This window comes from Hibiscus syriacus, unplaced genomic scaffold (genome assembly GCF_006381635.1).
Source record: "Hibiscus syriacus cultivar Baekdansim isolate YM2019G1 unplaced genomic scaffold, ASM638163v2 tig00110570_pilon, whole genome shotgun sequence".
NCBI lineage: Eukaryota > Viridiplantae > Streptophyta > Magnoliopsida > Malvales > Malvaceae > Hibiscus > Hibiscus syriacus.
Window position 1 is genome coordinate 232,387 of NW_024062785.1, and position 26,258 is coordinate 258,644.

The window sequence follows — 26,258 nt, forward strand, 5'->3', positions numbered from 1 at the left end:
AGCCTGACTTTCTTTCTTTCTTGTTCCTTGAAACCTCTGTGTTCAACCTGGTAGAGCAGCAGCCATTGTTGTTGTGGTAAACAAAAGATCAAAAACAAGATGGAAGGAACAGAGAATTTAATGTGTCAATCAGGTGACTCGTTCAACCCTTGGGTCACAAGCAGCTTCCAGGTCTCCTGCATCCTCGTCACTTCTCATATCTTTCACATCCTCTTGAAACCCTTGGGGCAACCTGGTCCTTTTGCACAACTTCTGGTGAGCCATTCAACTCCATTTACATATGTATATGTTATATGTATAATATGTGAATGATGTAGTTGTTGTGTACATGCAGGCTGGTGTTGTTGTCGGCCCGACATTGTTGTCTCGGATAAGCAAAGTTAAGGATTTCTTCATCCAGGCTTCTTCTGCAGAATACTACATGTTCTTCTCTTTCTTGTGTCGGATGCTGTTCATGTTCTCCATCGGGTTGGAAACTGATATTCCTTATTTGAAGCGCAATTTTCGTGTTGTGAGTATCGTTGCCGGAGGGGGTTTCTTCTTGTCCTTCATCTTTGCCGGACCTCTCTTGTGGTTGCTTATCAAGGTGTTCAGAGTGGTTGAAAACCGCCTCACGTTCTACCTTCTCATTTTTACCGTCTTGGCAAATTCGGCCTCTCCGGTAGTCCTTCGGATGATTGCAGAAACCAAGTCCGACACCGCTGATTTAGGCCGGCTGGCAATATACGCTTCCCTCCTTAACGAGATGTTCTGCGTGGTGATCGTATCTACAGTAACGGCCTTCACGTCCTCCTTTCAATTCAAGACTGCAATGCTTGGCACTTTTGTTACCGTGGCAGTCATCTTTGTCAACAAGTATTTGTCCTTGTTTTTCAACAAGAGGAACCGACATAATAGATTTGTCACCAACAGTGAAATCTTCATCATCATGTTCCTTCTTACGAGTGCGTCTGCGTTCTTGGAAAACACTGGCTTCACATCGATAACATGTTGTTTCCTGGTAGGCCTCACGTTCCCTAGGGAATGCAAAACGTATCGGACATTGCTTCATAAAATTACTTACGCCGTCAATACATTCATTCTTCCGGTCTACTTCGGCTACGCCGGATTCCAGTTCAATATAAGCAGTGTCTTCAATAAACTGACTGTTGTTCTTGCCACCATCATCATCGTCCTCTGTGCCGGCACGCGAATCGCCGGCACACTCGCCGCTTGTTATTACCTCAAGATCCCGAGGAACGAGTCTCTCATCCTTTCTTTATTACTCAACATGAAAGGCAATTACGACCTTATACTCATCAACACTCCTCCTGTACACGGTGTAAAGTTCCCGATTCTCTCTACTTTCACCTTGTTCATCATAGTATATGCATTTGATAGCTGATTTTCTGTTGCTTGATTGTTGCAGAAGCTGTGGGAAGGAGACATTCACGATTTGTTTGTCAGCGTCGTGATTCTCAACACATTGATCATAGCACCGATGGTTGCGATTTTGTTGAACAGAGACGAGTGTTTTTCTCATCATCCAACCACGCTAGAAATACTTAATCCGGAGAGCGAGCTTCGTGTACTGGCTTGTGTATACATCCCACGCCATGTTTCAGGGCACGTTAGCCTAATCTCAGCATTGAGCGGCTGTAGGAACGCGCCAATCAAGCCCTACCTGGTGCACCTGGTGGAGCTTCCTAAGAAAAGGAGAAGCAAATTGATGTACCATCAACTGGAAGACGGCGATCAATACAGCGACGAGGAAGACTATGGTGGAAACGATGTCATCGAGATCAGCGACGCTCTCGACCCCTTCATTTCCGAAACCAAAATCTTGGTCCACCAGTCAAAGATTGTATCGTCCCTTCTAAGCATAGACCAAGATGTATGCGAATGTGCTAAGGATTTGCGTGTGTCTATTATATTCCTTCCGTTCCATAAGCACCAAAGAATTGATGGGAAAATGGAAAACAGCATGGAGGAAATAAGGACTATAAACCACAAGGTTATCCGAGATGCACCATGTTCGGTCGGAATCTTTATCGACCGTGGACAGACTGGATTCCAGCAACCACACGGCTCTCCCACTGTGCAAAACATAGCGACGTTCTTCTTCGGCGGCCCTGATGATCGTGAGGCTTTAGCATGCAGCAAGAGAATGTTGATGCACAGTCAAGTTAATCTAACAGTGTTCCGCTTCATACAAACCAATACAAGACACAATTCTTGGATTAACAATGCTTCACAAAAGGATGAGGAGGTGATCATGGCAATATCGACCGCCGGGGCAGAGAATGAGATCGACAACGCCTTTGTCGACACATTTTATAACCGATTTGTCGCTCAGGGTAAAGCCAGTCTGGTTGAGAAGCATGTGAGCAATGTGGCAGAGACATTAGCGGCTCTAAGAGAGATAATGGATGAAATGTACTCATTGGTGATAGTAGGCAAAGGAGGAAGAAGGAATTGCCCCTTGACGACTGGTTTAAGCGATTGGGAGGAGTGTCCGGAGCTTGGCTCCATCGGCGATCTCTTGGCATCTGCAGAAATGAATATGAAGGGCTCCCTCTTGGTCATCCAACGACATCGACACTCCGTGACCAGCGAGAACTTCATCGCTCCATAGTGAACGGTTACTGTTGCTGCTAAAACTGTCGCTGCTACTGGCAATGCACCCATGTAAACTATTTGTATAATAGCTGCCATGCTAGCTCTTGCCAAAGGTTCTGCTCCTTTAGCCTAAATGCAGATAGATAGTTATAGTCGAACTGCTAGGCACTTGGGAAAACGGCTTCAATTCCTTCAGAAATATAGATAATCAAAGGTACTGTTTAATATACAAAAATGATCCAAGTTTTTTTTTTTTTTTGAAGTAAAGGCGATTGAATTAGCCATTAGTGTTGCTTTCCCATGGATGAAAACAAGATGGTTATTCACTTTCAGAAAGCAAACTTAACATTATCAACCATACACAGTACTGAATTCATTTATTATATATAACATTTGGTTCAACCGGATAAACAAAAACAGAAGTAAAGACCCAAATGCTTGAAATTCAGTACATAGTAGAAACAACATGTTCACAGCAAGATGAAGCATTAAAATGAAGTTATAACAATTTCAGATGCTTAAGAAGCCTTTCTCCTTCAAGCTTTCGATAATTTCCCTCAGACCCAATTCCCAAGGAATGAAGCTGACACCCAAACTTCTTGCTTTCTCCTGGGATACCTTGAAGATACGCTCAACAGGCTTGCCATCTTCTTCACATCTGCCATGAATTAAACAAGACACCACTTTTATTACCATTTGGCAACTGATGGCATAAACAGCAAGATAACTCAGTTTTGCTTACTTTGATTGAAGGCCCAAAGTAGGATAAAGTTGATTCAAGGTCTTCAGAATCTCCTGAAACGGAGCAACTTGTTGCACTAGGCAATATCTACCGGCAGCTGAAGGAACCTCAAATGCTTGAATACGCGCATATGCAACGTCCCGAACATCAACAAGCCAATAAGTTGAACTAGGAAAAGTGTTTTCTCCTGTAAGAGAGAAAGCCCCCATCTCATATAATTATCGACCACGACTCTCGACCAGGAAAAGTGTTTACCATCAACAGCTATGTTACCATTGAAAAGGGTACCTTTTGTGAAGCCTATAACCACATCCGAAGTGGCGTTTAGGGCAGGCTGTAAAAGAGGACCGAACATAAATCCAGGATTAAGAACAACCAAGTCGATCCCATTTGCTTTTGCAAATTTCCAGGCTGCTTCCTCGGCTAGAGTTTTCGAGGCCATATGCCAATGCTGGAAGAAGTAAAAATTTATACTTCCTTTAGTCGTCTGATCTGAACACCTTTTTTCCTCATAACATGCATTATGAAAAGCAGCAGAAAATGAAGAAACCTTGTTTTTCTGACAAAAATGTGGATCTGAAAACTAAGTCTCGTCGACCACCGTCTCGGGAGTAAAAGGTTTTTCATTGTACACAACCGAGACGATGGAAGCAGTTATTACAACTCTCTTGATGGAAGCAACTTCGGCACATGATTTCAGAACATTAAGTGTACCCTTTATTGCTGGATCAATTAATTCCCTCTGAAAATGGGAAATAAAATTCAACTATTATATTTATTTACTAATTCGATATAATTAATTAATTAATTTAATATCAATAATTATATTAAAATCTAAAATTTAATTAGTTTAAAAGTGCTTTTTTCTATAAAAAAAAGAAATAAATATTTATTTCTTTGGCATAATGCTAAAAATAACCCTCAACTTTTATCATAATGGTCATTTAAAAATCTTTCTCTATTGATGAAAACAATTAGTGAACACACGATTAACACTCTAAAATGGGAGTCTTTTGTAACTTAAAATAAAATATTGGGGTTAAAATGCCATAGAAAATAAGAATAAGGGAAATAAGAATAAAGGACAAAATGATTATTCTATTAAATATTATGGGTTTTTTTTGCCCTAAAATGAGATGTTGGGCTAAAGTGTTCCAAAAAATAGAATAGGGGCAAAATGAATATTTTGATAAAAATTGGGGGTTATTTTTGGCATTATGCCTATTTCTTTTTGTCCTTATGTGTATGTGTTGCATGTTTTTTTTATTCTTTGTACGGTGTAAAGTTGCTTGTTATTTTGTAACCGAAGAAGTACAAAAATGGAAGGATGAACCTGTGGATGGGTAGCTGAAAAGATAACCGCCGAGGCAGTATGAAAAACACCTTGGCATCCATCCACGATGGAGTCGAAGCATCCTTCGTCCAACAACTCTGCTGTGAACAAATGGAGTCTTTCCTTAGCTCCATCCAGCGAAACCAAGTGTTGTGTCTTCTTCGGATCACCTGTTTCATGTTCGGACATTGTGTATTTCGATATCGAAACTGAAATGAAACTGATATGATCAGACGGGGAAGACGAAGACTGCAAACGGGTCGCGAACAGTGGCCCTAACGGTGTATCCACTTTTGTAGTAAGAGCTTAACCGCCCATGAAGCTAAGTAACCAGACGCTCCGGTCACGCATACCACCATTCCGCTTGCATTCATCTCTTGTCGGCAGCCGCGTTGGAGCAATATCCCTTTAGGTTTTTGATATTTTTCTTTATGATTTATGGTGTATGACTTTAGGGGAGACCCTGAATTTATACAGTACCATGTCGAAAGAAAACTATTTCATATATCCGATTAGAAATAAAATAAATATTTTTTTTGAAAGGACAAAAATGAATTTAAATATTAAATTAGATAAAAGATACAAATATCACATTAAAAATGATTAATTTGTTATAAATATTATAATTAAATATTCATTATGCTTAATCTCTTTACCTTTAATCTCTCCAATTCGTCGTCTTCGTGTAACATATGTTTTTTCTTTCTATAATTATAACGCTATAAATAACATCGAAGGTAAATTACGTATTTAGTATTTAGACAATCAATTTTAGTTTATTTTAGTACCTAAATTTTTATTTTTTTTAAATCATATCTAAAGTTTAGTTTTTTTATTTCAATTTAATACCCACCATTAAAAATTTAATATATTTAGTACCTAAACTATAAGTTTTGGTCCGTTTCAAAAAATAAAAATTGGGGACTAAAACTAATAATTTAGGTTTAAACATGTAATTTAACCTAACATCGATTTGGTTTGTGAAAATTGAGGGAGAGAACTCAACGAAGGTGAAAATTTCATCCTCTCTTAGCTTTAATTGAAATTTTTTATAGTCACTTGAAGTATTTATGTTAAATCCAGGATCTCATAATGATTTTTCATAAGATGTATAATCACATAAGTATGTCTCTCAAAGAGGATTTGGCTTTGATAGATTATGTAGATGCAAGTTGTGGAGATGTCAAACTCCTAGAGGCCTCATCGCTCGATAGGCAAAGGAATGATAGCGGGGGTGTAACTTCTAGAAGATATCTAGGGGAGGTACAACACTTGTCTCCTAGTCACTAAATATTATAACTTATTTTGTTGTTTTTTTTTTTGTAAGTTTCATTCATTATTCAGTAAGCGTAATATGCTACAAAAATATATCAATAGCCACTGTGCATTTCAAAACTTGACAAAAATACAATAGTTCCAGATGAACTAGACTTTATCTCAACTTCAAATGTTTGTGGACATGACACATGCTATACCCCCAGAGGATATCTTCCGAAACGATCAATTCTTTGTCCCTTGAGATACCTCCGAATCAATAGTTTCACTTATTAAAATTCTAAGTAATATATATCTTGTAATCATAAATATGGGGTGTCCAAACCGTTAATTCGTTAACCGACCGAACTAAATTACCCAAATTTCAATAATTGAATTTTTTCTCTCTTTAACTGTTAACCGAACCGAACTAAATTCGATTAATTGGTCAGTTAACCGAATTAAATGAAATTTATAAAGAATATATATATCACATATTAAATATTTAATAGTTTTGGTTATTAGGTTAATTCGGTTAAAACTGAAGTTTAAACACCCCTAAAGCTAAATAATATATATTATATATTAAAATTTTAATAATTTCGATTAATTCAGTTAATTAACTGATTTCAGATCAAATTAACCGTAGCCGAAGTATGAAAAAAACACAACATTAACCGTTAACCGAACGAACCTAAAATTAATTGGTTGATTAACCGATCAAAATTTCAATTTAATCGATTAATTAGATTTTAACCAAATTATGAACATCCTTACTCCGAATAATCAGAAATCTAACATCTCACTATCAAATTTATCCAACTCATCGGCCTAAGAATAAAATCAAAAGATAAATTATGAGGACTTGAGTGACGTGTATACTTCCGGTTGAAGAAGGGAGCATGAGAGGGGGGGGGGAGCAAGTAATCTTATGGTCAAATAATGGAATAGCTAATGATTACGTTCAGCCTAATTAATATAGGATTAGACAAAATGGTATAGAGAAAAGGTCAGCATTGCTGAAATAAATCCAAGTTTAAAAAGTGATTTGGTGGCACAGACACAAAGCTTGTGCAGTGAGTCATAGTTGGTTTGCTGGCGGTTTTTAAGCTTCACAAAGCTCGTGCTGTGTGTGATGTGGTTTGACAAAACCGTTGGCATCCATAAATGAGAAAGTAAATGCACAGCGTGGACTCATTTCAAGCACTGCCTCAGCCTCACGCACCTACTCACAGTAAATGACAAGAAGACTAAATGGGTATGATCCCATATAATTACCTTACACCCAACCAAGCTTTTCACATACGGAACAGCCAGTAAATGAGGTGCAAGAAACATCTTACCGACTTAAGTAGCCGCGTCGGCGTCTGCGCCACCTGTCTTCGGGAGCGTCTCCTCTCCCTCATCGCCGCCCAAACTAAATTCGAGCGTGCTGCCGCCGCTGTCGTGGCAGAGGATCGTCGGAAGCATGAGCCACCGCCACTGGTTTTCCCTCGGTCTGTTTCTCCTTACGTTAGTTGGCGGAAATCTGACGGTGACGGTGCAACGTGGATCCACCACCAGCGATTCTACGCTACTCCTCAGGTGGGCCTCACCACGAGCACCACCTCCGATTTTGATGCCGCCTCCACGTCTTTCAAGAAGAAACACAGGTTCTCTCTCTTTTCGAATCTGTTCGGCACGAGATCCGAGGGATTCAATTCGGATCCCAGGGTTCACCGTCATCGGGAGCCGTGCAATGAGCAATCCTTCTCGTCGTCATCTTCCCCGTCTTGGTTCTCGGCGATTTTTACAGCTGGTCGAAGAAATCAGCAATCTTCAAGGACATCTCGCGTAGAATATTGTAGCCAATTCGGCCGTAGTGATCAGAAATCATGCATAGATCGAGGAATGTCGCCTGCGATCCAAGCGAATTCGGGAGGAGAGTGTGACCGATCGCCACCGGAAAGCTCTCCGGAGGTTTCCCCACGGTGGAAGAGGACACCGACGGCAGGTAGGAAAGCTAGAACCGGGGCGAGGAACAAATCGGGAATGGCGTTTTGCTTGAGCCCGCTGGTGAGGGCGAGTCCGAACCGGCAGTGGAACCTAAAGGGCGGATTGTCGCCTGAGATGACTTATACAAGCGAAAGTAGGCCGCCAATGAAGCCCCACTTGGCCACTGCGGCGGGATTTTGTGCAAATAGGTCGAAGAAGATTGCTGATTTTGGTAGAGTCAACTCTAACCGTTGACATTTGAGACACAGTGATCATGAAAATACCACTACAAACATTTTATGTAAAATGAGAGGAAAATGTATGGACAGATGCTTCTTACTCTTGGTATTACTTATAAAAGAGATTATTATTTTCGAATCTTATCAAAACGTGTCACATAAACCCTACTTTTATCTTACGTGATAAATTAGATTAACGTTTAAATATTATTTTTATAAAAAATGAAAAGATATGAATTCCATATATAAAATTTGAAATTGTATTTCTTTACATGACTGAATTAAATTATGAATATTATATTAATTTATCATTTATATATATATATATATATTAATAAATAATTTAGAGACAAACAACATTTTTATCTTCGAAATTTAGGGTAAAGTATATAACTTGTCCTCTGATTACATAATGTTATTTTGTTAAGTCATGATTATTAAAAGTTACAGAATAGTCTCTTGACTAAAGAAAGTTGTTTTGTTTAGTCCTTTACTATTAAAAGTTATAAAATGGTTACTCGACTAGTCATTATGTTCCGAACTCGTCCTTTTTAGTTAAATAATAACAATAGTATGAGTTGGACGTTAACATGCTGACTGAGATATGATAGTCGTTTGAGATTATGAGATCAAATTATATCATATCTCATTCAGAAGGTTAACTTCCAGCTCAGACTGTCATTAATTTTTAAACAAAGTACGAGTTTGGAACATAATGAGTGATCATTTTATAACTTTTAATAGTCAATGGACTCAACAAAACAACTCTATTGTCAAGAGATTATTTTTTAATTTTTAATAGCCGAGAGAATGAACAAAACAATATATTATACTAAGGGTGTGTTTGGTTGGAGGAATGTGAGATTTTCATGGGAATGGAATCCACGTTCCTCCGTTTGGTTGGCCGGGAATGTCATTCCCGGTAGTCTTTCATTACTAATAGTGAATTTTTGGGTATATTACCGGAAATGTCATTACCTCCCTTTTCTTAGGTATTGTTAGATTATCGACGTTTTGGACTAAAATGACCTTAAATTTTGTTCTTTCAAAAATAATCTTATTCTGTCATTGAATAATAAAAAGTTTACGAATGTTAAATTACAAATTTATCCTTAAACTATTTTAGATTTACAAAAAAAGTCTATAATTAAAATTTTATATGAAATTCAAGGGTTAAAATAAAATTTTACCCTTTCATTAAACTTTTTATATTTTCAATTTTGTAAAAAAATTATAAAAATTTTATGAATTTAATTTTTTAAAATATATATATATAAATATTTTCCAACTTGTTAAAAAAATAAATATATAATAAGGACAATTTGGTCAAATATACATTCAAATAATCTTTTATTCATTTAACCAAACACGGTAATCTTACATTCCTGCTAAACCAACCAAACACAAAATACAACATTCTCAGTAATCCTATTCCTTAGTAATATTTTATTCCCACTGGTAATCTTACATTCCGTGAACCAAACGCACCCTAAGGAACTACTTGTGTGTTTTATCCTTGAATTTAATCTAAATTCAATTTTAAATTATTTATTTTTTATTTATTATTACGTTTAACTGTAAATAAAAACACAAGAATAAATTAATAACTCCCTAATTGTTGTTATTTAATGAGTGTTGAAAATATCATCCGACAATTTCCATGTGCTTCCCTGCTCTCCCCATCCTTCATAGAGTCGTAATTACAAATTTTCTTCTGAATTATTATCAACGCCATTGCCAGCGCACGTAAATCAGAAGAATGTAAGTGATAAAAGACTACCAAATCCATGTTCCATGGCAGACCGATGTATGTGTTTACTATACATGATGGGGTTCCTCAATGTTATCAGTAAGTGAGTGTGATCCGATTTTCCTTGCCTTTGCATCATCTAGATAATTCTGAAAAATGTAAGAGCAAAAACCACATAGTGCCATAAGTATAGCAATTACCTTCACCGCATTCATCTTGTCATGGAAAACTATCAGAGCAGCTAGAGGTGTGGTCACCAACGACAGGGTGCTGATTATATTGGAGAACAACGACGACACCTTGAAAATCAGCCCCACCACACCGACAGCGCATACTTGCCGACTTATGGCCGTCCAAACCAAAGTCAGCACATACGAAACTCTCCCGCTGTCGAAGCCATCCATCTCTTGCTGCAACCCCTTCCACTCCCCGCTCGCAAACAGGCCCGCGGTCGAAACGCAGGTCGCCACGAGCGATGTATAAATCTGCATCTCCAATACCACACTAAATGTTTCCTTCCTCAACACCTTGTCAAATGAAAGTTGCATAAGGGAGAGTAAAAGGAGTAAACAGCTGAAGCTCCTAGGGTGCATAGGAAGCCGAGGAGATACTTCCCTTGGAAACGCTTGACGGTACTTCCGAATCTTCGTTCACCGCAATCAGAGCAGCCGACAACGAGAGGAATCCCACGGAGTTAAGGATTAAAGCAGTATCTTCTGCGAATTAAAGAAGTAGGAAAAAACCGCATTGAAAGCTAACTGGGTAGAACAAATGAGGGAATAAGTGGAGGCTGACAGGAACAACAGCCCAACGGAGTACATCATATTGTCACCAGCTACAAGTAATCCAAGAACATCATAGATAAAAGCAACAACTTTGATGGAAGGTGAAGTCGAAGTTTCGAGTTTCTGAGATGGATGAAGAAGAAATAAAGGGATGAAAAGGATTGGAAACCCAGCAGCTTGCACAATAGTAGCCATCCATTCACTATTTCCACCTTGAACATAATAAAATCTCCCCAGAAGAACTGAAGCAGCTTGGCCTACAACAATGAACAAAATACTGACGGCCACCATAAGCCACCATTGCCAGCGCCCGAGTTTAAGAAATGGAGATTGATCCACTAAATTTTCATCCATGATCAGAAACGGTTCTCGATCATCTGTAATTGAATATAACTCAATGTGTTAACAAGCAATCGAAAACATTCACTGTGAAAAGTGAAAATTTTAATCAGAAATCTAAAAACCTTGTCAAACATAGTAATCTTAAAAATTTTAATCAACAAATTTCAATAAGAATCTGGAAAACAATACAGTAAGCAAACAAAAAACTAAAAGCAAAAATGTTTATTTCCAAAGAATCATCTAATCGCGAATCACCAGGGAAAAACAAAGGGAACCCAGTAGCATGACTTGAAAGGGGAACTTATCAGGTCAGAGTGATGAAAACAATCGGTAACCATTCATTTTTCGATTCCGAGAAGAACCCAGTAAAGTAAAGAAGAGGTAAAATAGAAAGAAAGGGCATACTTACCCTTCATGGTGCCGAGGTTGATTGGAGCGTTGAAATTTGAATCGAAGGAAGAAGACGAAGTGAGACTCTTGAGAATAAACAGAAACAAAGAGAATAAAAACGAAAGATGTTTCCTTGGGGAGGAGTGGTTGGAGCCAACCGCCTATGCAACATAGTCCATTTCAAGTCCATTGGACGATTGACAGATATCGGAGATTGAAGAAATCGAAGAGTTTATCGTTGATTTAGGGAATTGAGATATTTTCGGTGAAACGGTGGCCGAAATCACAGTCGAAATGATGTGGGTAAAAAAGTTTGGACTTCATTGATCAACGGATGCAACGATCGACGAGTCTGTCTATTAATTTTTAACGGCGTTACTAAAATGAAACAAAAACTAAGCATGAGGTATGGTTTTAAAAATATTGAAAGTTTAGGTAATAAAAAATCAAAACTAATATTTTGTATTAAACACGTAATTTACCCTAGTTAAAAACCAAATGTAATCTGTACATATCCCTACTTATGCCCTATCACACAATGTGTATTCATTTTTTTTAATTTTTAAATTAAAACAAAATTGCAGAGGACACCAACGGTTTCCTACTAGGATGTAGAGTCAATTCGTCATGGTTAAACAACACTGAACAAAATGCTAGAGATGAGAAATGGGAAGTCCATCCCACTGGCATTTGCTTTGTTCTAATTGTGAGGAAAATAATCACTTATCAGATCGAATGGTAAAAATAATTTAGGGTAAAGTATATAAATGCTCTCCAAATTATAGGGTATTGTTTTATTAAATCGTTCAAACATTTAAACAGTGAGAAATATGAACATTTAGGGGTGTTTGGTTGGGGAAATGTAATTCCCATGGGAATGGAATCTACATTCTCCGTTTGGTTAGTATGGGAATCTCATTCCCGTAATGTAAGATTACCAATAGTGAATTTTTTTGATATATTACCGAGAATGTCATTACTTCCTTTCCTTAAGTATTGTTGTATTACGATATTTTTGGATTAAAATACCCTTAAATTTTAAAAAAAAATATCATTCTTTTGTCATTGAATAATAAAAATTCTACGAATGTTAAATTACAAATATATCCTTAAACTATTTTAGATTTACAAAAAAAACTATAATTAAAATTTTATATGAAATCCAGGGGGTTAAAATAAAATTTTACTATTCATTAAAACTTTTTATATTTTCAATTTTGTAAAAAAAAATTAAATGAATTTAAATATTTTAAAGAAAATATATAAATATTTTCAACTTGTTAAAAAAATAAATATATAATAAGAACAATTTGGTCAAATATACATTACAATAATCTTTTATTCCTTTAACCAAACACGGTAGTCTTGCATTCCTGCTAAACTAACCAAACACAAAATACAACATTCTCAGTAATCTTATTCTCTGGTGATCTTACATTTCCACTGATAATCTTACATTCTGTGAATCAAACGCACCCTTAATGGATTCAAACAGTGAGATGTATGAACATTTAATGGATTCACTTTTTCTGATTTGAACGAAAAGTCACTGATCGGTTGAGATCCAGCTGACTAGAGAAGATGGACCAGGGAAAGAGAATAGAGTTCTTCCTTTCTAAGTTAAAAGAAATAAGTACTTATTCTCTGTGCACGTTTTGAGCTTGCAATAAACGTTTTAGACTCAGCGTCGTGCTTTCGTACCTTCCAAGTTTCATTGTTCTGATTGTGCTATTATCCTCCAACATCGAATTCATCTCTTTTATCTCAAAATAGTACATCCAAAATATCAAAGAATTGTGGATTCTTCTCATCTTCAATAAAAGCCAAGGACATGAAATGTACCAATAGCATGAAATCATGAACAAAATGGCGAGCTATTCAGTTATGAAATACATACCAAAAAGGAAAAATTGACACCATGAAGAACCATCAAAGTGGATTATTCCTCTAAATCAAAGACTGGAAACTTCATTCAACTGCAGCCAACAAGTCACTCTCTTTGCAGAAGACGTGCTTCGTATTGGTTCCCAAATCCACCTGCAAGCAAGCCAGTCATACAATCAACTTTTGAAAAAAAATCCATTCTCATGTTAACCAACGCAAATAAAAGCCACAGCCATTAGTGAAAAGATAATGCAGCAGATGATTCAGTGCCTAAAAACATTTTTCGCCGTTAACAGAGTCACCATAATGTTAAATAGCTAATAGAACCTGTAAAAACAATTAGCTCAAGCGATGGACAAAGGGACGATAACTAACCTCATAAGCACTTATGTCAGAGAAAAGAACCTGTAAAAAGAATGGCGTTCTCTTAGAAGGTATTAGGAGAATGATGTCATAAATTGAAAATGCAGGCAGGGATCCAAATTTATTACCTTCTTTCCAGTCTCCACTTGTCCTACTTCAGCACCAACAGAAACTATCTGAAGTGTAAATGATAGAATTAACAAACGTTCATTCTAAAGTTGGGAGGAAAAAGCTATGGAGGGACTGTGATCATACCTCCCCCATCAGGTACCTCTCAAATTTGACAGCTGATTTGGGCAACAATACTCCACCAGCTGATTTCTATCTGTACAAAACGGTTGATCAATCAGCATGATAATTTACAACATGGTATGCATGTGGGGAATTGCATTTCATCACAAAGGATTATCAGACAATATAGACTATGTTTAAGAGAGCTAATGATTTACAAATTTATACATGACAGCCAAGCATCATGCATTCATCCAGGATGGAGATGGACGGAGGGGTGCTCGGGGTATGGTTACACCCTGTTAAAATTTTAAATTCCCATAAAGTTTAGATATTTTCTTTGTATTTTCTATTAATAATCTAATTTTACATCCCCTAAATTTCTAATTTAACTTCTTAATTTCACACCCCTCAGCATAAATTCATGCGTCCGCCAATAAGATAGTTAGTTCCCCTTTCCATTCCAATTCCCCAGCAATGTATACAATCGGTGATGGTATTTTCTTTGACTAGCATGTCAATAAGATGAACCAACTTATAATACTCAGTTCTGATTTCCTGAATTCAGAGAACAAACAAGTCTAAAGGTTGCATTTAAGGGAACAAGATGGAGACCAAAAGACACCCATACATACATATTGCTACATTCCAACATACTTTGAATAACACAAACTGGGAACTAAAAACCTGAAAATCAAACAAATGGATATACCTCGGGCAACTCCTGGAGACGGATAAGAACTCTATCAGCTTGTGGAACAACCTGTAAAAACCAGATGTACATTTAGGATAACAATCAGCATTTCAAAAAACAATCTGGGGGTTTATAAATTCAAATAGAAGTGTCTTTGTGTAAGTGGGATAATGGGATCAAAAGGATAAATACCTTGGTGGGTTCCCATTTACTTGCAACCGCTTTGATTCTAAGAGAATTTCTTCGAGACCCTGCTGGGTAGCCCACAATAAAAATGATAGTGGTTAGAAGAAACAAAAGCAATTTATAAGTCTATAAGAAAAGAAGGGGCAAAGCGAACTAACCGGGAAGATTGTGAGTGGAAAGAGAAGGGATTGTAGGCTTGCTCAGCGTAAAGGTTTGTGCTGCTGAGAGAAATGTGGACGCCATGGATAAGATTAAGAAGCACTAATTTCGTCTGTTAGATGTGGTAATTTGTAACCAAAGCCCTCGTATGCTGCACTGGGTTTTACGTTTATAGGCCCAATGGCTAATCCTCAAAACGTTGGAGTTCTAGGGATGTTTTGCGAACAGAAAGTGAATTTGAAAATGAAACGGTAAAAAGATATCAAAGGTATTTGTATTTTTAAAAAAATTAATGAGATATTCCTTATACTTCTTTTTTAATGTAGTCCTTCAATTCAGAAAATAAATTTAATGTGGTCATTTGAACAACGACTCGTCGTTGATCATTACGATGCTAGCAGTTCACTGTACTGACGTGACATTTCATTTGACATGTTTGAATTATCAATTTAGTTCATCTGTCATGTTATCAACCATCATAAACTGTCACGTCAGTACCTTGAGCTGACACGTCAGTACAGTGAACTGTCACGTCAGTACCGTAACGGTCAACGACTAAAAAAATTGGTCAAAGGGTCATATTAGGTTTATCTTCTGATTTTGAGGATCACATTGAGAGAGAAAATAATACGAATATACATTGATTTTTCTAAAGTATAGGGACCTCTGATGCATTTTTACCTAAATTATATTATATTGTTATTTTAGTATATAAAAACTGATTTAATTGAATCTTTCATTTTTTTTAATTATGATGCATGTTATTTATCAAAATCGTTTTATCATATTTCGAATGCATTAAATTTTTAAAAAGTTGATCATAGGTTTAGAATAGTCATTAGTCATTTTTTTAATACAAAACATTTCACAACATTTTTAAAAAAATTGAAAATTTCATACGACCTTAAACTCTAATTAAATATCAAATGTACCTTAATATGAATTATAGCTAGTTTAAAATTAATATATATTCTCCTTCAAACCACTAAAGAGCAATAAAAATGTTGGCTGAGGCTTCGTTTGGAAATACTTCTTCAAATGAGCGTTTCTAACGCTGAAACATTATTTTTTGGCTTCTCGGTTTGAGTCGATAATCAAGTTTCAAACGTAAAAATTTAACTGAAAATGAGTTATTTGAGATTATTTTTAAGCTTCAACGAAATTTTGAACCAAAAACACTTCCATAAACATTCACAAAAGGTCTCTGAATCCCATTTATCACGAAAACTCATATTCAAGTTGTCATTTAATTGTATGTGGAATTCGACCATTTTGAAAACATGTTGTAGACACCCGTTTTTGTCCGGGTCTTTTATATTTATTTATTTTTTATTTATTATTATTATTATTATTATTATTATTATTATACAGGTTACATTTTTGTAGGCCACTATAAGACCAAATTTGGAGCCCACTAGCTATCCAACTCAGCAGGCCTAATCCCGAAGCCCAGCAGGTACATCAAGCCCAACTACCAACCCAGACCTGCGGCCCAGCAATCGACCCAAACCCGCTAGGGTTACCCCTTCTCTGCCTCAGCGCCGCACCATCAAGACCGTCTGATCTGGACCCATCCAATGGTCCAGATCAAAGGCCATTTAGGTCTGAAACCCTAACCCTAGTTCTGAGCCCTAACAGCTCAGCCACCAGCCGCCTCTTGGCTTTTCCATCTTCCTCTGACGCCGCCACCATCACTGTTCCGGTCTGACCCCAACTGTTTCACTATTGTCATCTACAGCAAAACCAATCAAGAAAATATATCATATACAGTTCAAATCTCACAAAATCTAAACTCCAAATTAAAATACCAATAAATCCCTAAATATTCGAGATTTCTATCCCACCAAATCAGAAAAAGCCATGCCCTACACTAGGTATCATCATCTCACCAAATACTCAACATAAATCAAGGGAACCAAACGAGAGAAAAAAAAACGAAAAGAAAAATACAGAGAGAAGATTCGGGTTTACAGAAAAAAAGAGAAAAAAGGAGAGAAAATAAGAAAAAGAAAAAACAGAAAGGAAAAAGAGAGGAACCGAAGCTTACCCATAACCGACCACCATTGCTTCATCGGGGTGATTAGGCTCTATCTTTGGAGGTAATTTTTTTACCTTTCGGATTTGGGGGTTTCGGGTTTGGGTTATGAGTGGGGGTTTAGTTTTAGGTCGATTTTAGGGGAAAACTGTGTAGTGTGTGAGGCCCCGTGGCCACCGTTCTACGGTGGTCGGGGTTGAGTGTTCTGCTTCGGCAGCGAGGGAATGAGAGATTACAGAAGGGAGAGGGATAGCCAAACGGCTGAGGAAAATGGGAAGCTAACAAATGATTTAGGGTTTCAAAATAACCCTTAAAAGGGTTATGTATCAGACGTCAAACGACGTCGCGTAGGGAGGCCGAGCGCCTGGGTTTTTTGGGGTTAATAGCCCATTTAGTCCTCGCTCCTTTGTAAACTCTTACCCGTGTCCTGGACTTTAGGGGTTAATGTTATATTTGGTCCTTGTAGTTTGTAAACCTTCGGTTTTCTTTCATGAATGGAAGTTTAATGGCCTTTCACTTTGAGCTCCTATCTTGTTTAACGTTGCAATTTAGTCCTTGTCTGTTTTAATTTTTTTATGGTATTATTTCAATTTGGTCATACTATTTTAGTATATTTTTATTTAAGTAATGTATATTTCATGTATTTCATTCCAGTCCTTATTTATTTATTATTATGGTGTTTTGTTTAAATTATAATGGTGGCTTGATATTTTATATCTTTTCATTTTGATCCCTATTTGTTCATTATTGTATTTTGGGTAAATACTTTGTTTTGAGCTCATATTTGTAATTATTTCATTTTAGTCACTGTTTTAGTTCATTGTGTATTTTTCTGTGGTATTCGAATCTGGCCACCACATTTATAAATCTTTTATTTTAGTCATTGTTTTACTTTTTGGTTTAATTATTATTCAGCCTTCATGTTTCTGTTTTAATTTCAATCTAGTCCTAAGTATTATTTATGGCTTATTCACATTTCTGATGTTTGTATTAGTTGTTGTTTGTGATTTGGGCCCTGGTTATTTTGTAATTACTTTTTAGCCCTGTTAATTTCTGCTTTTACTAATTTAGTCCATTATGTTTATGTATTTCTATTTTAGTCCTATTAATGTATGTTATGTCATTTTTGTGGATACTTGACTTTGGCCCCAATGTTTGTAATAGTTTCATTTTAGTCCTTGATTTTATATGTTAGGTATTTTTGTTAATGTTCGAATTTATCCCTGACATTTGTGAATATTTTATTTTAGTCATTTATGTATGATTTTATTGTACTTGTTATTCGGTTATTTGTATTATGCAAATAATGTTCTTAATTTCATTTAACGTAAATATTTTATTTTTGTATTTGCAATTACATTTTTTATATTATATTTTTATCTATGTATGAAGTATTTGGTTTTTATTTTCAAGAACACGTATGCGTAGAATGAGCGTGGAAAGTATCACTTGGTCAAAGTGGTGCAATCCCATACGGCATTTTAACGACATAGGAACTTGAAATAAATTGAGTATATTTTATTAATTAATTTGTTTAAATGATGCAATGTGTGTAACAATTTACTTTATTTTATGTAAACTCCAAATTTTTTCATTTTATTTTCGATTCATTTTTTAGTTAATCAACTTATTTTGTTGTATGCAAACGTCAATTTTATTTATATTCGATTCGCATTTTATCAAGAGGGAAATATTCTTTATGGATAAGAAATAGTCGAGTTAGCTTTCCCGATGGAGGATTGCTAATTTCGAGATTTCTTTTCGGGTTAAAGAATTTTCTCTAATTATTTAATTCGAAGCAAATTAATCAATGTTCGATAAATAGATCATATTTTAACTTTATATTCGATTTATAATTTCCACTATTTACAACGATATGTAAGCGACACAGTACCAATTTTGGGCGTTGTGGGGGTGTTTACCCTTCCCCGCACGTAACCGACTCCCGAATCCATTTAAATGAATCTTTGGGAACGCAGACCGAATCTTGTCTTAAAAAATGATTTTTCTTAAAATTGTTTTAAAAGACGTTTTTAGGTATTCAACCTACCTAACCCAAAGGTCGATGGCGACTTTTTCAATTTTATAAAAATCAATTCAAAATCACCCAAATTTTCCAAAATAAAGTCGTAATCGTTTTTTTAAATAATATTTAATTGTTTCACTTAAAAATGGTTATGACAGCTTGGCGACTCTGTTGGGGACCACTAGAGAGTCAGGCTGTCGGTCGCTTATATATGGTCGTTATGGTGGAAATTATAAGTTCGAATCTTTAGTAAAACTATTATCTATGTATTGAATTTTTATTTATTATTTTATCTCTTTATTTTTATATACTAACATTTTAATTGTTTTCATTTTTTTTCAGATATTTCTTAGTTCTCGTTGAGTGTTATTTTTTTTATTTTCCCTGTTTTTGAGTCAAATGTTTGTTTGTTTCTCCTCACACACATCACTTTCATTAGCATAACATGAGCTCTAGACATGAGCTTCGATCCAAATTAGTTAGGGTGATTGCTTTACTCTCGTAAGAATTTATTCTTCGTATGAGTTTTAGCAAATAACCCATGGGATACATACCTTATACCTTCGTAGGAATTTATTCCTCGTATGGGTATAAGGCAGTGAATCCCCTCGAATTGAACTCGGTCCGTTTGAAACCTGTAATGGGTGAGGATTGAGGGTTTGGTAGCCCAAGGGGGCACCGACATCAATGACAATTCGAGTTCCTTTTTCCTGATAAGAGCCGAAACCATGCATATAATGAACCATAGAACGGTCACACTAGGTAGAGTCATACTGAACCTCTGTCCGTCAATAGGTACCCAAAATAGGCGTACACAATGGAGAAACCTACTCTAACCTTTTTATTTTTATTTTATTTATTTATTTTTGAGTGTGTAGAATAGATTTATTCTTTTAAAGCATGTGAAATAGAATTTAGGTGCAGTTAGAATTTAATTAAATAAATTTAGGAGGGTAGAAAGCATGTTTGGGTAGGCCCCTTTTTGAGGAATATTATTCGAGTAGATAATACATAAATGGAGTAGATTTATTTCCCATTTTACATATCTTTTTATGTTAAATTTATACAATTGTTTTGACTAACTGTTTTGTTTGTTTTGTTTGTTTTTTTTCATACTGCATAGACATATCATTAGAAAAGGCGATTGATCTGTGAGTATCGATAAAGTGGAAAGACTTTCACGATGGAAAGGAGTTTCCTAAACAAAGAAGTGAATCCAGCAGATGTAAGGAACTGGTCCGAAGCCAAGCAGAAAGAGCAGGGAGATAGTCTATCAGGGAACTACGTGTCGGATCTGTCTGATTATACACCAGCTTCTTTAAAACAGAATGAGCTTCAGGGATTGAAAACAATTTGGGAAAGTTGGAATCTTATTGAGAGGCAAGCTTTTCAGCAGACTTATGGAGATATATTTTCATCTGATATACGTGAAGGTAGATCCGGTTCTCATACGAAGCATAATACAGTTTTGGAATCCGGCCTATAGTTGTTTCACATTCAACCGAGAGGACATGACTCCAACCCTCGAGGAATACCAATTTTTGTTGAATTTGCCAAGCGTTAAAGTGGACAAAGTTTACTCCCGATCGATAAAAGGGCCTTCTTTTAAGTCAAAGCTTGCAAAGATCTCGGGCACAAGCGACAAATGGGTAAATGATCGCTTGCAACGCAAGGGAGAAAGTGAGGGAGTGCCGTGGTCTCACTTACAAAAGATAGCTGAAGCACACGTAGATGAAAACGTGCGTAGAGATGTATTTGCTTTGGGTATATATGGTTTGGTAATCTTTCCAAAATGTTTGGGGCTGATCGAGCTAGCAGTAGTCGATTTGGTTGAGAAGTTAGGAAGAGAGGTGAATCCAGTCCATGCGATTCTTGCTGAAACTTTCGATCTTTGAATATATGTAGAAGGTTAGGGGGAGGTCGTTTTATGGGCTGTGCTCAATTGCTTACTGTGTGGATCAGAAGCCATTTCTGGAAGGAGGAAAAAGTCAACTATAATCATTTTTTGAAAGATTATTCTCCTGTTGCTGAGTACCTTACGAAGGAGTGGCCTGAAGTATCTCAGAAAGATCAATGGATTGATTTCTTCCGGAATCTACAGAGTCAAAACATAGCATGGCGAACACCGTGGCTGATGCATACGCAAATCTTGTTCAAGTGTGGAGATTTGGACCGGATTATATTACTGGGACTGTGGGGAGGAGTGGGATGCGCTCCTTTCTTGGTATTGAGACAATACGGTGCCCGACAGTTTGTTCCCGTGACTCATGGGTTGACTGGTGCTGAATTTGATTATAAGGAAGGCAATTATAAAAAGAAAATCAAAGATGTGACTGATTCTTGGAGGATGACTTTCAGGACTAAAGTGGTTGGAGCGGATATTATCTTGACGCCCGATTATGAAGCCTGGAGAATCAAGAGGGTAAATGATAAGATACCTCTAACATCTGGAGAGGGATCAAGGTCGATAGAAGAACAAATCAGAAATATCCCTTCGAATTTGGAAATCCAAAGAATTGAGTTTGAAATGGAAAAGGCTAAAGATTCCAAGAAAATAGAAGAGATGAAGAGAGAAAACTTCATGTTGACTATCGAGGCTGAATTTCATGCCAGACAGTTTATAATGATGAGAGAACGGAAAGAGGAGGTGGAAGCCGATTTAGAAGACTTAAAAAAGGATTATCAAATGGTGCAGCAAGTGAGAAAGAAACTTGGATCCAGAGAATTAGCGGCTGCAAGACGGCGAATCAAAAGTCTGGAAATTGAGAACAAGTGTCAGATCAAGAAGTAGCAGTATAAAGCTGAGGCTCGTAGAGCTCAAAAACTCCATGAAGAAAAAGAAGTCAGCCTGAAAGAATTAGAAGAAGAAAAGAATCAAGTCCAGGGGTTAAAAACTGAGATGAACAGTATAATTGAGGACTTTGAGGACAAAGATCGAAGAATTTTAGAGCTCGAAGAAGAAAGAAAGCGAAAGAAAGAAGAGATGTGGTCTGAGAGACAGGGATGGAATCGAATCCTCGATAGAAAGCAGGCAGAGATTGGATCGTGGATGCAGAGATTCTCTACAAAAAGTCAGCAAGTAGATGAGCTCACGGGAGAATTACAGATGAGATTCGAACAAGAGATGAACCAATCTCGAGCTATGAATGATGAGCTCAAAAGTCATGTATCGAACCTTGAGCAATCCCTTCTGCAAGTGCAAGTTCCTCCCGTTTCAATGGACCTAAAAGTTGCTCTCGAAGAAAACAAATCTTTCCAGAAGGAAATCAGAGAATTGAAGGGTGAACTCCAGAAATGTCGAATTCATATTACCAATCTAGAAAAAGAAATCAAACGCATCAATAAGGGATGGGAAAATACATATGAGCATTATCGATCCTTGGTAGAAGAACGCGAGCGCATGATGGGGGAAGCTATTGCTCAAATGGGTGAAATGGCTCGGTACATGAACGAATTAGCCAATAGAGCGGAGATCATCCAACTACGCACAAATCCGGTTTCTGAATATACAAGGGAGATCATCGCCATTATGAATGAAATTGTAGAGCTGAGTCTGAGGGCTAGGCCTTATATGTAATAGAACTCCTTTGTAATGAGTGAAACTTTTTATCCAATGAAAGTATTTCCGAATGGTTACTGCTTGGGTCAACGCCTTTTATTTGCATTTCATACTTGCATCATTCATTATGCATAAGTAAATTCATCATTTATAATGCATCACCAATAAAATGTATCATTTATAGCACATTACCAATAATATGCATTCGAATTTAAAAGAACAATAAAATTAATTTCCGAAGGGTTATGTGACAGACGATTCTGGCAAGTAAAAACTCCAATCCTTATCACACGCGAAGTAGAGCCATGGATGCCAAGCTTGATCAATTAAAGAAAGAAATGCAAGAAGATTTACTAAGAATACAACAAGAATGGCAGGCAAAGATGGATCAGTCACAAAAGTCAATTATAGATCAAATCCTGCAAAGCCAGGCTAATATGATGAATAAGATGATGACCAAGATGTCTGGGTTACGTACTGAAACAGTTAAAGAACCAAGCACTGCCCCTGTTGAAGTTTCTAGGCAGGAGTCTACCCCGAGACTAGTTATCTCACCTGAAAAGCTAGTTGAGCATCCTGCAGGGTCTTCAGCGGTAAAGGTTCAAATGGCCACGACTAACCCTCAAAACAGTCCTTATGAGTATATTGATGTAGATCCTGAGGAAATGGAGAAACCTAAAACGGAAGTACCAGAGCATTTAAAGGACTGGTGCAAAGGGTTTTTTAAAGAAATGGGAAAGCAGGCTCTCAAGACGGAATGAATGCAGAGGAATTGAGTCTTGTGCCAGACCTAGTATTACCACCAAAGTTCAAAATGCCAGAATTTGAAAAGTATGATGGAAAAACTTGTCATGTTGCTCACTTGACCATGTTTTGTCGAAGAATGACAGGATTTGTGAAGGATGATGGGCTATTAATTCACTGTTTCCAGGCCAGCTTGACGGGGTCAGCTGTCAGATGGTATAACCAATTAACCCGAGCTAAAATAGGGTCTTGGAAGGATTTGGCCAATGCGTTTAAAGAACAATATCAACACGTTACCGACATGATGCTTGATCGTGTTACTCTCCAAAATATGGAGATGAAGCATAATGAGACCTTCCGACAATACGCTCAGCGCTGGAGGGATATTGCTGCTCAAGTGCACCCACCACTTATTGAGAGGGAGTTTATAACCATGTTTATAGATACGTTAAAATCTCCTTATATTGATCATATGTTAGGAGTGGCAACTAAGAGCTTCTCTGATATCGTGATGTGCGGAGAGATGATCGAGAGAGCATTAAAGAAGGGGCAGATTGTCGGTAGCCAAACTCCTGCAAAGAAACCCTATGTGAAAAGGAAAGAAGGAGAGGTGAATAATGTAAATTTCTCTGTGAGTAAGCCGAAGATGGGAAATTCTTCTTTATCCCAAGGAGAGACTAAGCGCGAGCATAACAATGAAAGGATGACGTTCACTCCCATACCAATGACTTACAGTGAGCTCTTCCATGGATTAGTCCAAGCTCACGTAGTGTCACCAAAATTCATTGATCCAATTAAACCACCTTATCCAAAATGGTTCAACGAAAATGAGACATGCGAATATCATGCAAATCTCAGAGGACATAACATTGAAAAGTGTCTCGCTTTCAAAAGAGTGGTTGAAGATCTGATCAAGAGAAAGGTGGTGTCCTTTAATGATTCTGAAGCACCCTGTGTTGCTGCAAACCCGCTTCCAAATCATCAGAATCAGGGAGTGAACGCTATTGAGAAAAATCAGAAAATTAAAAGGAGAATTGAAGAAATAAGAACACCACTGAAATGGGTATATGCTCAAATAAAGGAGAGAGGGTTGTTGAGCCCTAGAAATGAATGCTCAATGGAAAAGACAGAGAACTTTTGTGAATACCATAGTGAAAATGGTCATCAAATTCAGGACTGTCAAGAATTCAGGCAAATAGTCCAAGAATTAATGAACAAGCAGGAGTTGCAGTTCTATGAAGAAAGAATGAGTGAGAATGAAAGATATATCTGCACTTCTGAAGAAAATTCAAGGGAAGCTGAAAAGAATTTAAAAAAGCCTGTCCTGGTCATATCGAAACCAAATTACGAGGCCAGCAATGGAAGTATAACATCTAGAGTGGTGATCAAAACCCCTGCGCCTTTTGTCTACAAGAGTAACAAGAGTGTTCCCTGGGACTATACATGCCAAATTAATACTCCTGAGAGTAAGGAGGAAGAGGTTGCTGAAGTTGGATTTTTCACCAGGAGTGGAAGATGCTATGCTCCTGGAAAGGCTGATAAAGCAAGAGATGTGGTTATTAAAGATCCTGATGATAAATTGAATGAGCCTGTTAAGATTGAGGAGGCTCAGGAATTTTTAAAGTTTCTGAAACACAGCGAGTATAACATTGTGGAACAGCTTCATAAGACCCCAGCACGGATTTCAATGTTATCTCTACTGTTGCATTCAGAAGTACATCGAAATACTCTGATCAAAGTGCTGAATGAAACTTTTGTAGGGAAGGATATACCAGTGGAACGTGTGGACAGGATGGTAAACCATATTAATGCAGATAATTTCATTTATTTTTATGATGATGAAATACCTGAAGAAGGAAAAGGCAGGGGCAAGGCTTTACACATTACGACTCATTGTAAAGGAGTCATCGTCTCAGGGGTGTTAATTGACAACGGATCGGCCTTGAATGTTATGCCATTCGCCACTCTAAATAGACTTCCTGTGGATGTATCACAAATGAGGGTTTGTGGCAATGCTGTAAGGGCATTTGATGGGACAGAACGCAAGATAATGGGGAAGATGATTATCCCTCTCAGAATTGGCCCTACAACATTTGAAGTAGATTTTGTTGTCATGGATATTCATCCGAGTTATAGTTGCTTGCTAGGGAGACCCTGGATTCACATGGCTAGGGCAGTTCCTTCCTCCCTTCACCAAAAGCTCCGATTCATTGTTGATGGGACTCTGGTGACCATCAAAGCGGAAGAAGACATCATTGCCTCTATCATTACAGATGCACCATATGTAGGGGTAGATGAAAATGCACTAGAGTCCTCTTTCCAGTCCTTGGAATTTGTTAATGCTACTTTTATCTCTGAAGGCAAAAGAATTCCCATTCCTCATCTTTCAAAAAATACAAAGATGCAATTAAAGGAGACATTAGCTAGAGGAGCAAAGGTAGGGAAAGACTTGGGAAAGAAACTGCAAGGCATCACTGAAGGGCCGGCTCCAGTTCCTAAAAGAAATTATTTTGGTCTCGGATACAAACCAACGTACCATGATAAAGTCAAAGATGCACAAAAGCTTAAGGAAAGGAGGAAGGCAAGAGTAAAGGGAGAATACCTTGTTTGGGGACCCATGGTCATTCCGCCTCTCTCCAAATCTTTTGTGTCTGGAGGATTTGTGATTCACACGCTGAAACAGTCATGGGATATTGAAGATACAGAATTTGTTGAAGATTTATTGGGAAGCCTGAGCATCAACGTTATCACAGATGATTCTACTGGAGAATGCTCATTGGCATCAATCCGTCCGTGTCCTCCTGGCTATGTTTTGAACAATTACACTGTTGAAGAACTCCCTGTGTTCTATAAGCACTCTTCAAAGTAATGCATAATAACAAATTGTCTCCTTTTGACCCACATATAATAGGGCTGTTGTAAAAGACAAATTGTTATTTATCATTGCTTTAATGAAACAGTGTTCTTCTT

At 37.1% G+C, this 26,258-nt stretch overlaps 3 protein-coding genes and 1 pseudogene across 4 annotated transcripts; 1 reads left to right on the top strand and 3 right to left on the bottom strand.

Moving 5' to 3' along the window:
• The first annotated feature begins 99 nt into the window (after window positions 1-99).
• On the top strand, window positions 100-2,614 carry LOC120132979 (cation/H(+) antiporter 2-like). The gene is made up of 3 exons (XM_039149651.1): window positions 100-255; window positions 335-1,321; window positions 1,409-2,614. The coding sequence occupies exons 1-3, from the start codon at window positions 100-102 to the stop codon at window positions 2,612-2,614; spliced, it is 2,349 nt and encodes a 782-aa protein (XP_039005582.1).
• A 437-nt stretch (window positions 2,615-3,051) lies between these two features.
• On the bottom strand, window positions 3,052-4,852 carry LOC120132981 (phenylacetaldehyde reductase-like). Its single transcript, XM_039149652.1, has 5 exons — window positions 4,674-4,852; window positions 3,891-4,082; window positions 3,629-3,791; window positions 3,341-3,527; window positions 3,052-3,256 (listed from the first exon to the last, which is right to left on the bottom strand). Exons 3-5 carry the CDS (start codon window positions 3,780-3,782, stop codon window positions 3,109-3,111), a joined length of 489 nt encoding a protein of 162 aa, XP_039005583.1. The 5' UTR covers window positions 3,783-3,791; window positions 3,891-4,082; window positions 4,674-4,852; the 3' UTR covers window positions 3,052-3,108.
• A 5,091-nt stretch (window positions 4,853-9,943) lies between these two features.
• Window positions 9,944-11,493, bottom strand: LOC120132980 (annotated as a pseudogene).
• Window positions 11,494-13,234: 1,741 nt separating this feature from the next.
• Window positions 13,235-15,054, bottom strand: LOC120132982 (10 kDa chaperonin 2, chloroplastic-like). Of its 2 annotated transcripts, none has more exons than XM_039149653.1 (7): window positions 14,924-15,053; window positions 14,772-14,833; window positions 14,598-14,648; window positions 13,910-13,975; window positions 13,783-13,830; window positions 13,667-13,696; window positions 13,235-13,444 (listed from the first exon to the last, which is right to left on the bottom strand). In XM_039149653.1, the coding sequence occupies exons 1-7, from the start codon at window positions 15,006-15,008 to the stop codon at window positions 13,376-13,378; spliced, it is 411 nt and encodes a 136-aa protein (XP_039005584.1). In that variant the 5' UTR covers window positions 15,009-15,053; the 3' UTR covers window positions 13,235-13,375. The 2 variants fall into 2 exon arrangements, with proteins under 2 accessions (XP_039005584.1, XP_039005585.1); XM_039149654.1 differs by having other exon boundaries at window positions 13,237-13,444; window positions 14,772-14,830; window positions 14,924-15,054.
• Window positions 15,055-26,258: the final 11,204 nt, after the last annotated feature.